A 13,859-nucleotide genomic window follows, 5' to 3' on the forward strand; every position below is an offset into this window, starting at 1 on the left:
GGACGGTACGGACGGACGGACGACGACGACGACGACGNGCGCGCGNGCGNGNGNGNGCGNGCGCGCGNGCGNGGCGNGNGNNGNGNGNGGGGGGGGGGCGGGCACAGCAGCGGCGTGATCAGTAGCGAGAACAGAGCCTGAGGCCAGGAACACGGCTTGCGCAACTCACAAAGCCCATCTCGAGCTCATAGTCGAGCTTCTTGCACGGCGCAAAGACGGGCTCCTCGGCTTGCGGCGGCAGGATCTGACCGCAGGGTCGGTGGAAGGGCGTCCCGGAGACTACGATCGAGCTGTCGAGGGCCGGGCACGGGCGAGCAGTTGGGAAGTCGAACGACCTTGTTAGCCGGCATGCGATCTACAGGCCAGCACAGGACCCCGTCTCGTCTGGACTTACGAAGCCCTGCCATGGTAACCGACGGGCAGCCATCTCCAGTTCTTCTGCAAGGCGTTCTCCTTTCCGCGGAAGAGGACGCCGCAGTTGGTGGCATGTTCGATGGACGAATAGAAGTCGGTGTAATCTCCGATTTCGATGGGCAGGTGAAGCTGTACAGAAGGTGCGAGGCGTGCTGCGAACAGCTGTTCCTTTTCCTCGGCAGAGGCCTTTGAGAGGGGCGACGAGGAAGAGAGGAGCGACTGGAGGAACGCGCGGAACTTGGCCCACACGCCCGGCTCGAGGGCGATCAGGGCGTTTAGCGTGGGCTGCTGCAGGATTGTCGGATCGTCGATGCCCGTATCCTTGAACCAGGTAGATTTCGAGAGCGCACATAGGTCCAGGATCAGGTCGCCGATGGCCACCCCCGCGCGCCGGTTCGGGTTCGAGGCGTTGGAGAAGATGCCGTAGGGCAGGTTCTCGAGCGAGAACGGATGGCTCGCATCGTAGGTGACGAACGATGTCAACGCGGGCATCCTTGTACTGAGTGGCTACGGTGAGCTGGCAAAAGTAGGGAGGTGTGGTGGAAGACGATGGAGGGAAGGTTCAAGGTCGAGTGTAGGCAAGGAGGGCCATGGGCAAGGCGTCGAGGCGCGGTGATTTTGCCGGCCCCACCTCGCGGCTTTCGGGGCTGAGCCGCTGGACCCCCGACGTTGTTTTGCCGTCCTCTCCCCGCCGAGTAGCCGCCAATTGCCGACGCACAGACCAGCCAGGCGCGCCTACGTTTGCTCGGCCACCGCCGCCGTTCACCTAGCTACCTCCGACTTCATTCATCGCCAGACCACGAGGAAGCAATGCATCGCTAGCTGACAGGACGTTCTCGGTCGATGCTACAGTGGTGGTGGTACAAGATCTCTGCTGTCGAGCGACTCATTCCCAGCGCAATTTCCACTCGCCATTGAGGTCGCCGCTGAGACCGGTGACGTTGAGCATCTTCTTGTCGCCGTTCCACTTGAAGCTCGAGACGTCCTTGCCGCCAAACGAGACGCGGTTCGGCTTCTGAGCGACGTCGAGGACAATGACACGCTCCAGGGGCTGCTTGACGCGGAACGCGCCCTCGAGCCTTCCGCTGACGCTCGACTTGGCCGCCTCGACGACGAGCGTCGAGTTGTCCGTCGGCGCCGGAGTCTCGCCGTCGTCGAGGTAGAAGTCCGAGTAGGCCTGGCCGGTGCTGTTGAGGTTGACGACGAGGCCAAAGGGCTTCTGGCGCGTCTCGTAGGTCGTGTAGCTCGGCTCGGCGTGGGTGAGGAGGGCGCGGCCGGGGCGCAGGTGGGCGTTGATGTGCGAGAGCGGCGCCTCGACGGTGACGTTCTTGTCGGCCTCGACGTCGAGGGCCTCGTACGTATAGACGTTGCGCCACGATCCGCCGGCCGAGGGGAAGAGGCCCTTGACGGTCGTCACGTTGGGCTCGAGGACGGGCGTGACGAGCAGGTCGGGTCCAAAGAGGAACTGGTGCGCCGAGTCCTTGGTCTGCTCAAAGACCGACTCGAACTCGTACCAGAGGGCGCGCAGCGCCGGCTGACCCGTGACGCTGGAGCGCGAGACGTGCGAGTAGAGCGTGGGCAGCAGCTCGTACCGCTTGCGCAGCGCGCGGCGCGATGCCTCGGCCACGCTGTCCCATCGGTACGGCTCCTGCGAGATGGCGCCCTGCGTATTGTGGTTGCGCATAAAGGGAGACCACGCTCCGAGCATCATCCACCGGTTGCAGAGCTCCTCGTCCGTGTTGCGGTTGAAGCCGCAGATGTCGGCGCCCACCATCGGCATGCCAAAGATCTGGAACTGCAGCATTCCGCCGATGCTCTCGGCCATGCCTGCGCCCGCCTTGTACGCCTCCTTGCCCGGCAGAATCTTCCAGATGGAGAAGTTGTCGCCGAGCCAGTGGCCCGTGTACTTGCCCGCTCCCGGGTACGTCGAACGCGAGATGAGGAAGGGACGCTGGTCCGGGTGGATCTTCTTGAGGGCGCGGTGGACGTGCATCTCCTCGAGCGTGCCGTCGAGGTTGTGGACGTCGTAGAAGGAGCGCTCGCCGTCGACGCCGACCGCATCCATCGACACCGTCTTGTGGTCGAGGTTGATGTTGAGCGGGCCCTCGCTGTAGTGGATGCCGTTGTGGATGGCGTAGGGCGGGTTGGTGCGGTAGCGCTGCGAGGCGTTGGCATAGGCAAAGTCGGGCTCGTTGGGGCCGTACTTGTCTTCGCCGCCGGCGTCCTGCCTCTTGGCTAGGGCCAGGTCCAAGTCCGCGGCCAGGCGCCGCTTCTCCGCCGGGTTGTTTTGCAGGACATCGGGCTTGAAGGTGTAGGTACCGTTGACGGTGATGTTGCCCGAGTTGCCCCAGGTCATGTTGTCGTAGCCCTGCGGCCAGCCGGGCTGCGACGTCTGGGCCGTGTAGACGGGCGTGCTGGAGAGGTTGGTCTCGGGGCCGGCGGCGTTGCCAATGATAAAGGAGCTGGGCTCGTTCATGTCGAGCCAGATGCCCGAGAAGTCGACAATCTTGCTAAAGTTGGCCATGGCCTCGGTCCACCACTGCTGGGCGTTGGGCGCCTGCTGGTCGACGAAGGTTGTATAGCCCGGCCACACGGAGCCGACGTACTGCGTGCCGTTGCGGTTATTGAGGAAGACATCGAGCTCGTCGCCGCGCGTGCCCGCAGCGTAGGTGTCGCTCTCGTTGGTGGGCGCCTTGGGGATGGCCGCGTCGATGATGGGGACGTAGTGCTGGTGCTGCGACCGGAGGTCCGAGATGAAGCCGGCCAGCTCCTCCTGCGGGAAGCGGTTCGGGTCGACGGTGAAGTCCCGGAAGGTGTCCATGTAGTCGATGTCCTGCCACTGCACCTCGAGCGGGATGTCGGCCTTGCGCATAGCCTCGTTGACCTCGCGCGTCTGCGAGACGTTATTGTAGCCCCAGCGTAGCAGGTGCATGCCAAAGCTCCAGTAGGGCTGCATCGTGGGCAGGCCGACGAAGTTGACGTACTGGGCGATGGCGGCGTTGGCGCTGTTGCCGCCACGCTCGGCATCGTCGCCCGAGAAGAAGCGGAAGTCAAGCGTGCCGCCGATGGCGCGGTACTGGATCAGGCCGCGGCGGAGGAGCACGTCCATGCCGGCCGTGTTCTGCAGGTAGACAGCGTGCGTGTTGACCTTGCCGTCGGCGCCCTGGCGGGCCTCTGTGTAGACCGGGTGGTAGCCGTACTGGTTGCTGTCGACGGGCGTGCCGGCATCGAGGGTAAAGAAGGGCTGCAGCGTCTCGTCCGGGTCGCGGCGGAAGGAGCCCACGTACTCGCCCAGGCCGTAGATGTTGGCATCCTCGGGCAGCGCCGACGAGAGCTGGAGATACTGGTTCTCGAACACGAGCGGGTGGGCCGGCATGGCAGTCGAGTTGCGCTTCGAGTCGCCCGAGACATTGTTGATGCCCTGGTCGTAGGTGGGGATGTTGTCGGGACGGGTGTCGAAGATGACGTCGCCGTTGGAGCGGCGCTCGACCCAGAAGGCCCAGGGGCCGGTCGAGTTGCCCGACTCGCCCGTGTGGTGGAAGACGAGGTCGCTGTCGTCGACGGTGGAGCTATGCTTGATCTTGGCGGGGTCATCGCCGGGGCGGTCAAAGATGAGGCCGTCGGGCAGCTGGTACTGCTGCTTGTCGGTGTCGTAGAGGTGGACGTGGAGCTGGTGCTTGTTCTCGTAGACGACGGCGAGGGTCAGGTTTTGGATGTCGACGCCGTAGGCGTGGCACGCCTCACCGGCGAGGCTGAGCCGGGCGGTGAAGCCGGCGCGGGACTTCTTTGGCTCGCCGACGAGCTGGTATCCGGGGCAGGCAGTCACGTCAAACGAGGGGCGGATGAGGCTGTCGCCGGAGGTGTCATTGGACGCCTGTCGTTGCTGGAGGGTGCTGAGCTCGAGCTGCGAGTCGCGGGTGGAGAGCGTGGCTGGCGCTGAGAGCGTCGAGCCGGTCAGAGCCGCCACCGCGAGGGCGTACAGCGGGGAGAGGGCGGGTCGCATGGTCGGTCGGGTCCACTTGTCGTCCTGCTCGCTTGCTTGCTCGATGGCTAGGTTCTCGCCGGTTGAAGAGGGCTTGCTAGAGGGCGGTGGTGGACGTGGTCGGAGTGCCAAAGGTGGACCTTATATACGACGTCGTGTCTCAAAGCGGACTGGACGTCGCTGGACGAAGCAAGGCGGTGGTCGACGGCTTAGCATCCGGGAGGGCAGGCCCACTGCTGAGGAAGCCGAGCTCGTCGGGGCGCTCGGAGAAAGGTTGCCGTGGTGAGGCGAGGCTGCACCATGCCGTACGCCGGGCTGCTCCGATGACCGTATGGAGAAGCCAGGCAAGGTGCCCTGCGGGGCTCCTCGCTCGTCTAGGCCGGCCTGCCTGCGTTGCCAGGCCTACTTGCCTTGCTTTCCCCACGGCCATGGCAGGCGGTGCGTGCGGGGGGCCGTCTCGGCTGCGGACGAATTCGAGCCTGCGGAGCCTGCGGTTGCGGAGGATTCATGGTCAATGGGCGAGCCGATGGTGGTGCGGTACGAGGGTCCACCCGCGGTGGCCGTCGGTCTCTTGAGCGGGGCGCGGCGGCAGTCGACATTCCAGCCATGCCTTGCCAGGCCTGGCCTCTCCCTGAATCCCCATTCGCAATCATTTCGCCGACGCAAGCAGGGGGCAGGATGCGGAGCACGCTCATCATGGCTCACGATACATACGCGACTCCCATCCGCCCCAGCGCGACCGAGATGGCTCCAAGCGAGCGTCGTCGTGCGCTTCGGTTGTTCGGCTTGGCTCGACGACCGACGATGGCATGGCATCCCCCCCCACCGTCATCAATCCGCCGACCGTCTCTGTGTCCGCATGCCCCAATATCAAGCATGATCGGCGTCCTGAACACCGGCCAGCCCCCGCGTCCGACATAGCGGAAGGCCTCGGTCCACTGTCGGCCTCATGGCTCTTTAGTCTGGCCTATCCCCCACAGCCGATGCTCGCTTCAAAGGCAGGGTCGGGATGGTGGAGCGAGTTGCTCCGAGCGTGTCTGTGGCATGTCGTCAAGCAGACCATAAGTGTAAAAGAGGTCTCGAAACGACTGACTCGCTGAGGACAGACGACAGTTCCACCTCTCCTGGGCAACGCCCTGCTTCTCCGTCAAGACAATCCGACAAGCGCAGGTTCTCCTGTCTCGCAGATCAGTGCGCAGACGGGGTCAGGGTGACGATGGAATGTTCGTGTGGTTGTCTGTCTGTGTCTGTTGTACAAAAGTGGTGATTTCGGTCGATGATGCGGGGGCTGCAGGCTCTGGACGACAACTGCTCGAAGCCCGGTCGGGAGAGGAGGACACGCCGACAAAAATCGGCCTACACTCTGCGCCCGGTTGTGTCGCGGAGGGCCAGTCGAGTCCATCAGAGCTCTCAGCCATGTCCCATCCATGGCGGAAAGCGTTTCGGAACGTGGGCGCCGATTCTGGACCGCTGACGCCGCAGCGGCCCCGTCCAGCCCCGTCAATGGAAGTGAGGGATCCGCAGGCTCTCCCGCTTGCTCTTGTTGACGCTCATAGGCAAGCCCTCGACGCCCTTGACGAGGTCGTGGTAGCTCCGCCGCTTCGGGTCCTTGAGCCGCTTCTTGAGGTGTTTCTGCACCTTGGCCTCGGGTCGCACCACCACGACCGGCACCGGTGAGGTCATCAGGATATCGCTGAAGTCGGCCGAGGGGTTCAAGGTTCGGCGATCAGCACGTTGCTCGAGTCGCCGGGAGCTCAGGCCGGGATCTGCGGAACTCACCGACTGACGTGGCCCATGAGCTGCTGCCCAAGCATCTTCTGGAACTTGTTGGCCGACTTGCCCCTCGTGCCGACCGTCAGGCTGTCGGGTCGGTAGGTGTATATGAGTTGGAGGATTGTCGATGTGATGCTGCCTGCGACAAACTCGACCACGATGGAGATCTGACGTCGGATACGGGCGAGCGAAGTGGCTGGTCAGCGGGCTGCACGACCTGTAGCGCCGCCGCGAGGGCTGATCGCGAACTCACCTTACGATCCTCTGCCTCCTCGTTCAGCTCGACGATGCTCGCCATCAATTCCCTGGCGTCCTCCCTTGCGGTCTCTTGGTCGATCTCTGCAAGAAGTGAGAAGGCAGAGCACAGGAGCCGGTCAGCACCGCCGCGGCTCGTCGCGAACCATACCCGCTTTCACCGCTCGCTGCCGAGTATGTTAACTCACCATCCGCCTCGCCTTCGAGGATCCGGCATGCGACCACCTCGTCGCCGTCTTCCACCAGGTTCTCCATCAGCCAGATCAGGGCGCGCTCACTGTCGGAGCAGAAGAAGGTCGAGGTCTTAGTCTCTGACGCCGCGCAGCCCAACCCTGCCCTTTAGCTGGAAGATCGACAACCCACCTGTAGACGTTGTCGTCGACGGCGCACATAAAGGTCCGCGTGTTCTTTGTCCTCTCGTAGCCGATGGACTTGACCTGGAGCGTGAAGCTGAAGAAGCCGCTGCTGGTCTCTTCTGCGTCGGGCATGGTGTCGAAGCCGACTCTCCTCTCGTAGCCGGGCTTGATGTCGCTCAGACCGCCCGAGCTGCTGGTCCGGCTCTTTGCCAGCGACGGCCCTCCCTTTCGCCCGCCATAGTTGCCATCTCCCACAATGTGGGAGCGCGATGGCGAGGAGGGTAGCGAGACGGACGACTCTGCGGTTGTGGTGAGCGACTCTCCGCGTGGCCGCCGTCGCTCGGGCTCCTCGATGGTGATCGAGGTGCGGCTGGGCTCCTTGCTGATGGCGTGCGAGCTCAGCGCCGAATTGTCCGAGCTGCCTGCAGCACGCTGTAGCGTCGTGTCGGGGCGGGAGCGAATCGGTACAGGCGAGACGAGCGCGGTCAGTAGGCCCGTTCGCCTCTAGCGCTTACACTTGTATGCGGAGCCTGCTCACCAGAATTGGCGTCGTAGGCCTCGATGGCATGGTGCTAGCCGCCTCCACGTTGAGCCGTGCGCTAGCGGAGCGGGACGAGGCAGGTGGAGAGGAAGAAGTGGAGTCGGTGCCCGTGACGAGACGGCTGTCGAGGTGGAGTCTGTGCTGCTGCTGATGGCTGACGGCAACGGGCGCAGCGTGTCTGGAAGCTCTGTAACGGGCTCAATGGCAGGCAAAATCGTGGTTGATGGTGGCTGGCCGATAAGGAGGCTGCTGCCGGCTGATCGCTGCTGCATCAAGTGGGGGACGGACGCGGGGGGAGGGGGGCGCGCACGCACCAGAGCACAGCCCTGGCTCAGCCTCGCTCACATCCGAGCCTGGGCCCTGCCCTGCCTGCCTGGTTGCCTCTTTGTCGGCTTTCGGAGCAGGCTTGGCTCAGCGATTCCACCGCCGCCAACTCTGTCCTCCTGAGTGCTTTTGCTCAACTGTGGGGCAAGCTGCAATAGGCCAGATCCAAGCTCATAGTCCATTTTTGCTCTGTTAGCTGTCAACCAATGCTATGGTACTAATACATGTGCAACCAGCTCAGCCAAGTCTGAGCGAGTTTGGCAACAATATGACTCCTCAAAAGGGCAAATGTAGAAATATCTGGTGCAAAGTGTGAAAAGCACTTGAAAAAACATTAAATATCAACATTGTGCCCACTCAAACTGCCTTCCAGTGCTCTGATCAGGCTGCAGCAAGCATCTTTGCAAGCCTGAGCATCAGGACTAGCAGATGAGCAAGGTTGCCAGGCCCTTGTCTGGGAAAATGTGCAGGATTGTTGAGCAAAGTGTAGAAAACACATTGTTGGAAGCTGCCATTCTGCCTACACATTTTGGTCTTGGATCTCAGGCAGTTTTTGGGCCTTCTGCGTCGGTGCCAGGCCAACCAAGGGCAGATGTTTGGTCCTATGTTGAGGGCTGTGTGTAGGGTGAAGGTACAGTAAGCATCTATGCTTTGCCGGCACCTGTTTTTGTCCTAGTGCAAAAAAAAAGCTTGCTGCCACGCCAATGCATGTGCTGTAAGCAAGTCCTTGACCAAGCCGTCCAATTCTTGCCATCAGATAGCACATGTCCATTTGATGAGATCTAGAGTATAAAAGACGAGCAAATAGCGCAGGAGGTGCAGGCACAGACGACTCTGAAAGCGCAGCTTCCGAGATCTCCGCCGCCTCTGTGACGGCTGTTCATTTGGCGGTTCTTACGCTTAGCGCAGCCGCCCCTGCCATGCTGACGTGCAGGATCACGCTAGGACGTCGAACGGTCGGCAACGGCCGAGGGTGAGGGCTCAATCAGAAAACCGCGATTACGAGCGACGGCGGCGACAACGACGGCAACAAACCGTCGTGACGAGCGCTCAGGTCCCAGCCGCACTCGTCTGGACCGCCGACCTTCCTCGCTTGACGTGTCTGTCCATCCGCCTCGTTAGATGGAGCTAGTCCAGGGTCGTTCAGGGCCCAGGGTCCATGATGCATCCATACACGCGTGCCAGCCCTTGCCTCGTCAAAGCGCAGCTCGGCGATTCGATGATTCATCTCGACCGGCATGCTTCCATCGTCGTCGTCGCCGCCTCCCGCCCTTCCTTGCTTTCCCTTTGTCTCTCGTCCTCCTCCGCCTTCCCTCCACCTGTTCATGCCTCCGGGGACGTCGCCGGTCTCACGCAATCCAGTGGAAAAGCGGCAAGAGGCCGTGTGACGTCTGAACGCGCGCTCTGGCGGCTTACCCTCGACGGCGTGTGAACCAGCCAGCCACCGATGTCCGCCACTCGAGTTCATGGAGCTCACAACCTATATAGGATGTCCGAACGAATGGGATACGCTGGCTCTACGCCCTCACGACCACTGTACCGCAGCCTGATTTCCTTTTACCCCCGCAACACGCCGCCACAGTAATTCGCCACAGTAATTCGCCACCATGTCCCACCTAAACGTCAGAAGCTTCGCCGAGGATGCCAACGCTGAGCCGGGCGTCTACAGCGCATCGAACGGCGTGGCCATGCCGCACGCCTACGAGGCCCAGCGCGTCGGCACCGAGGGCCCGCTCCTCCTCCAGGACTTCCACCTCGTCGACCTCCTCTCGCACTTCGACCGCGAGCGCATCCCCGAACGTGTCGTCCACGCCAAGGGAGGCGGCGCACACGGCACCTACCGCACCACCCACCCGATCCCGGACCTCTGCTTCGCGCCCCTGTTTGCCGAGAAGACCGAGTGCCCCATCACGGTCCGTTTCAGCACCGTCGGCGGCGAATCCGGCTCCCCCGACTGCGCACGCGACCCCCGAGGCTTCTCTGTCAAGTTCCGGACCAAACAGGGCAACATGGACTGGGTCTACAATAATACTCCAATCTTCTTGTGAGCCGCCGCCGCCGTTCAGTGTTGCTGGATGATCAGATTGAGCATGCTGCGACGACGAGCGGTGATATTGACGCGTAAAAATATTGTGGCGCGTCTGCTATGCCCCCTCTTCTTTCTTTAGCCTCCGTGACCCCGCCAAGTTCCCGCACTTCATCCACACTCAGAAGCGCAACCCGCAGACGAACCTGACCCACGGCGACGACTCGACGCAGTTCTGGGACTACATGGGCCAGAACCCCGAGTCGGTGCACCAGTTCCTGTACCTGATGGGCCCGCGCGGCATCCCCGCCACCTGGCGCCACATGCAGGGCTACTCTGGCCATACGTTCAAGTTTGTCAACAAGGAGGGCAAGTGGAAGTACTGCCAGATCCACATCCTGTCGCAGCAGGGCACCCAGAACCTGACCAACGACGAGGCCGCCGAAAAGTCGCCCGACGAGCACCAAAAGGACTTGTTCAGCGCCATCGAGCGGGGCGAGTACCCTAAGTGGGACGTCAAGTACCAGATCATGACACCCAGCGAGGCCATCGACGCCGGCGTCAACGTCAACGACCTGACCAAGACGTGGCCCCGCGACAAGTTCCCGCTGCAGCCGCTCGGCGAGATCAAGCTTGATCAGAACGTGGCAAACTACTTTGCCGAGATCGAGCAGGTGGCCTTCAACCCGGCGCACCTGGTCCCCGGCCTCGAGCCGTCCAACGACCCGGTGCTGCAGAGCCGTCTGTTCTCGTACCCGGACACGCACCGCCACCGCATCGGCGTCAACTACCAGCAGCTGCCCGTCAACCAGCCCAACCCGGAGCACAAGCACGTCAACTTCCAGCGCGACGGCGGCATGGCCTTCTATAACCAGGGCCCGCGCCCCAACTACATCTCGTCGCTGGCGCCGCCCAAGTTCCTGCAGCGCACCGTCGACCTCGACGCCGTGCACGGCGACTACGAGGGCAACGCCATCTCTTTCCTCAGTGGTGTGTCCGAGGAGGACTTTGTGCAGCCGCGCGAGCTGTGGCGCAAGGTCTTTTCCGAAGAGGACCGCCAGAACACGATCAAGAACATCTCGGGCCACATGTCGACGTGCACCGACAAGGGCATCCTCGCCAACGCCATCGCCGTCTGGCACCAGGTCGACGCCGACCTCGCCGCCGCCATTGCCGAGCCGCTGGGCCTCAAGGGCAAGTACAAGACCGACCTGCGCGAGGCCGTCTTCAACGGCTCGCACAACTTCCTCGGCCGCGACGTCGGCACCAACGGCCTCAAGACCAAGGGCCCCACGGTAGCCAACAACATCGACAAGGTCAAGGACGCCGTGTACGGCGCGCGCAAGCCCGACGGCGTCGCCAGCGTCAATGGCCACGCCGCCAACCATAGCACGCAGAACGTCGCCGCCAACGGCCACTGATGTGGTCGCACGTCGTCTTGTTTGCTGTCCGTCGTCGTGGTTACCGCTGTCCTGTATTTCTACCTGAGTTCCCAGCAAGCGATCCCGTATCGACAGCGTGGATTCGTCCGTGTCGGAAGCAACGAGCGCGGAGCGATGGCTGGGTTGCTTGGCAAATCTACGACGGCCTCAGGCACGCGGGGGGCCACGCGCGAATTAATTAATGACGTAGCAGCGGCGGTGGTATCGGCGCGGTGGGCAGCCCTTGGACCCTGATCTCGCTTTCAGCTGCTGCTTCCATCGGAGAAATGCCGGCGTGCCGGAATCAAAGGGTCCGTGGCCATCCGGCCGCCTAAACTTTTTCCTTGCTTGGCTGTGCAGCAGTCGGAACGCTCGTTGCCCTGCCCTCTCACCACCACGCTGCCTCTGCCGTGCTCCCGAACGGGTCTGCTATGCTCTCGATCTCGACTCGACTGGGTTGGCACCCGACGTCCATCTCTCAACACTGCACCCTCGCAATCCTTCCCGTCCTTTGACCCCGCGACCGGCTCGCAACTGCAACGCTCGCCATGTCGACCATTCTCGCCTCTAGCGCCATCCTGCTCGGCCGCACGGTCGGCGTGGCACCGCACTCTCTGTTTGCCGTCAATGTCGAGCACGCACGCGCAGGCAGCGGCAGCACGACCCCGGCCCCTACCAAGAACCAGGGCGACTCTGGCCCCTCGATAGCGTCGCTCATCGCGGCTTGCCCCAGCCTCGACCCGGCCAGGAACCCGACCTACAAGCCCACACCCTGGCTCACCACCGGCCATCTCCAGACCATCTGGTGCGCCGTCGGCTCCTTTGACCAAATCGACCCCGTCACCTACAAGCGCAGAGTGTTTCTCACGCCCGATGGTGGAACAGTCTCGATCGACATCTCGCCGCCGGAGCTCGCCGACGCCGACCCGAATGCCGAGGCCACCCCGACCGTCGTTGCCTGCCACGGCCTGACGGGCGGCAGCCACGAGTCCTACATCCGCAACTGCCTCTCGCAGCTCGTCAAGCCCAAGTCCGAGGGAGGACCTGGCTACCGCGGCGTCGTGGTCAATTTCCGCGGCTGCGCCGACACGTCGGTCAGCTCGGCCCAGCTCTACTCGGCCTCCAAGACGTCGGACCTCCGCAGCGCCTTGCTGCTCCTCACCAAGCTTTTCCCCAGCTCCCCCATGGTCGGCATCGGCTTCTCGCTCGGCGCCAACGTCCTCGGCAAGTACCTCGGCGAGGAGGGCGACGAGTCGCCCCTGCTAGCCGGCGTCATCGTGGGCACGCCCTTTGACCTCAAGGCCGGATCGGATGCGCTCGAGTACGGCGGGTTCCTCCCGCAAAAGTACTCGTCGGTAATGAACCTCAACCTGGCCAGGGTGATGCGGCGGCACAAGGACACGCTGGCCCTCCACGCGCCGCTGCGGCCCTACATCGACCAGCTCTACGACCCCGAGCCGCTGAGCAAGGCCGACATGCAGCTGCACAAGAAGCAGTGCCAGAACGGCGGGCCCAAGCTGGGCGAGCGCGAAGTCATCCGACCGGGCACGCTCAAGCTGGTCGACGAGACCATGACCCGCCTGATGGGCGGCCACTCGAAGCCCTACGGCGAATTCCCCTTTGACAACGCCAACGACTATTACAACCACGGCGGGTGTGCTAACTTTCTCGACGGCGTCAGGCGGCCGATGCTCTGTCTCAATGCCGAGGACGACCCCATCGTGCCTTCGCCCGTCTGGACAAAGGTGCGCGCGGCCATCGGGTACGATGCCGAGGGCAGGCCGCTGTCGGAGTCGCAGCGCGAGGAGAAGGGCAGCCAGATCAACGACAACATCGCCCTGGCGTGGACCAAGGGCGGAGGCCACCTCGGCTGGTTCGAGGGCGTGAGGCCCAGGCGGTGGCTGTACAAGCCCGTCAACGAGTTCATCCAGGCCGTCTTTGAGCAGACGAGCGAGGAGCGGAAGCGGCAGATCGCGCAGTCCCACCTCTGGAAGCACGAGGGGCGCGTCGAGGTCAAGGAGGTTGACATCGAGCTGATGCCCAAAGAGGCGCTGCCGATCTACAACCTGCCGGGCGAGAATGGGCGGCCGAAGCGCAACGACGAGGACAAGACGCTCAAGGCCACCAAGGACGAGACCGCGCGCACCCGAGAGGGCGATGGCGCCGCCAGCAACGGCTCGACGTCTCAGTCGAGGGTCGCCGAGGTCGCCGCCGACCTCAAGAGCGATCGCCCTGTGGCCGAGGACGAGCTGCTCAACCCGTCCGACACCGGCGACATGGGCGGCAGGGAGACGGCGCCGCACAGCAACGCCCGGATCGCATGGCTGCTGACCCACGTGCTGCCCGAAGCGCCGCTGCTCCACCCGCGACTGGCCTCGTGCGACAGCTACAGCCCGCCGCCGTCGGACCTGAGCGAGGCCGAGAAGGAGGCTCGCGGCTGGAAGATCCTCCGCGGACAGAAGATGTACTGCGACACGAGGCGTCCAGAGGTGGGCTGGCTCGAGCTGGGCCAAGAGAGCCGAGTCAGCGGCGCGGGCGAGGTCTTCAGGGGCGGCATCGAGTCGCCCGGTGCGCGCGCGGCGGGTGAAGCCGACAAGGGCGACAAGAAGGTCGTCGCCGGTCTCTAGATTGGGCCGACGTGGGGGCCCTCACAAAGGGAGGTCGAGATCCTTTTGTCGTTTCAATGGACAGTAGTAACGGGCCAGCTTGGCAAGCGCACCACATCGAATCAAAAGAGTTTGCATAGAGATGGCGCTCTCAGCTCGGT

At 63.4% G+C, this 13,859-nt stretch overlaps 5 protein-coding genes across 5 annotated transcripts in view; 2 read left to right on the top strand and 3 right to left on the bottom strand.

Moving 5' to 3' along the window:
• The window catches only part of PFL1_00250 (uncharacterized protein), a gene marked incomplete at both ends in the record, with an annotated part of 1,763 nt that extends 857 nt beyond the window's left edge, over positions 1-906 (bottom strand). Inside the window, 2 exons of the mRNA XM_007877747.1 lie at positions 170-290; positions 395-906. Of these exons, the coding sequence (XP_007875938.1) occupies positions 170-290; positions 395-906 (633 nt within the window). The remainder of the gene's footprint in view (positions 1-169; positions 291-394) is intronic.
• Positions 907-1,300: 394 nt separating this feature from the next.
• On the bottom strand, positions 1,301-4,417 carry PFL1_00251 (uncharacterized protein; the record flags this gene model as incomplete). The annotated part of the gene is made up of 1 exon (XM_007877748.1): positions 1,301-4,417. The coding sequence occupies one exon, from the start codon at positions 4,415-4,417 to the stop codon at positions 1,301-1,303; it is 3,117 nt and encodes a 1,038-aa protein (XP_007875939.1).
• A 1,479-nt stretch (positions 4,418-5,896) lies between these two features.
• PFL1_00252 (uncharacterized protein) lies at positions 5,897-7,348 on the bottom strand (the record flags this gene model as incomplete). The annotated part of the gene is made up of 6 exons (XM_007877749.1): positions 5,897-6,089; positions 6,176-6,336; positions 6,423-6,508; positions 6,613-6,701; positions 6,788-7,212; positions 7,319-7,348. The coding sequence occupies 6 exons, from the start codon at positions 7,346-7,348 to the stop codon at positions 5,897-5,899; spliced, it is 984 nt and encodes a 327-aa protein (XP_007875940.1).
• A 1,904-nt stretch (positions 7,349-9,252) lies between these two features.
• On the top strand, positions 9,253-11,092 carry PFL1_00253 (uncharacterized protein; the record flags this gene model as incomplete). The annotated part of the gene is made up of 2 exons (XM_007877750.1): positions 9,253-9,689; positions 9,814-11,092. The coding sequence occupies 2 exons, from the start codon at positions 9,253-9,255 to the stop codon at positions 11,090-11,092; spliced, it is 1,716 nt and encodes a 571-aa protein (XP_007875941.1).
• Positions 11,093-11,640: 548 nt separating this feature from the next.
• On the top strand, positions 11,641-13,719 carry PFL1_00254 (uncharacterized protein; the record flags this gene model as incomplete). Its single annotated transcript, XM_007877751.1, has 1 exon — positions 11,641-13,719. The coding sequence occupies one exon, from the start codon at positions 11,641-11,643 to the stop codon at positions 13,717-13,719; it is 2,079 nt and encodes a 692-aa protein (XP_007875942.1).
• Positions 13,720-13,859: the final 140 nt, after the last annotated feature.

The sequence above is a fragment of the Pseudozyma flocculosa genome (assembly GCF_000417875.1).
Source record: "Pseudozyma flocculosa PF-1 unplaced genomic scaffold scaffold00001, whole genome shotgun sequence".
NCBI lineage: Eukaryota > Fungi > Basidiomycota > Ustilaginomycetes > Ustilaginales > Ustilaginaceae > Pseudozyma > Pseudozyma flocculosa.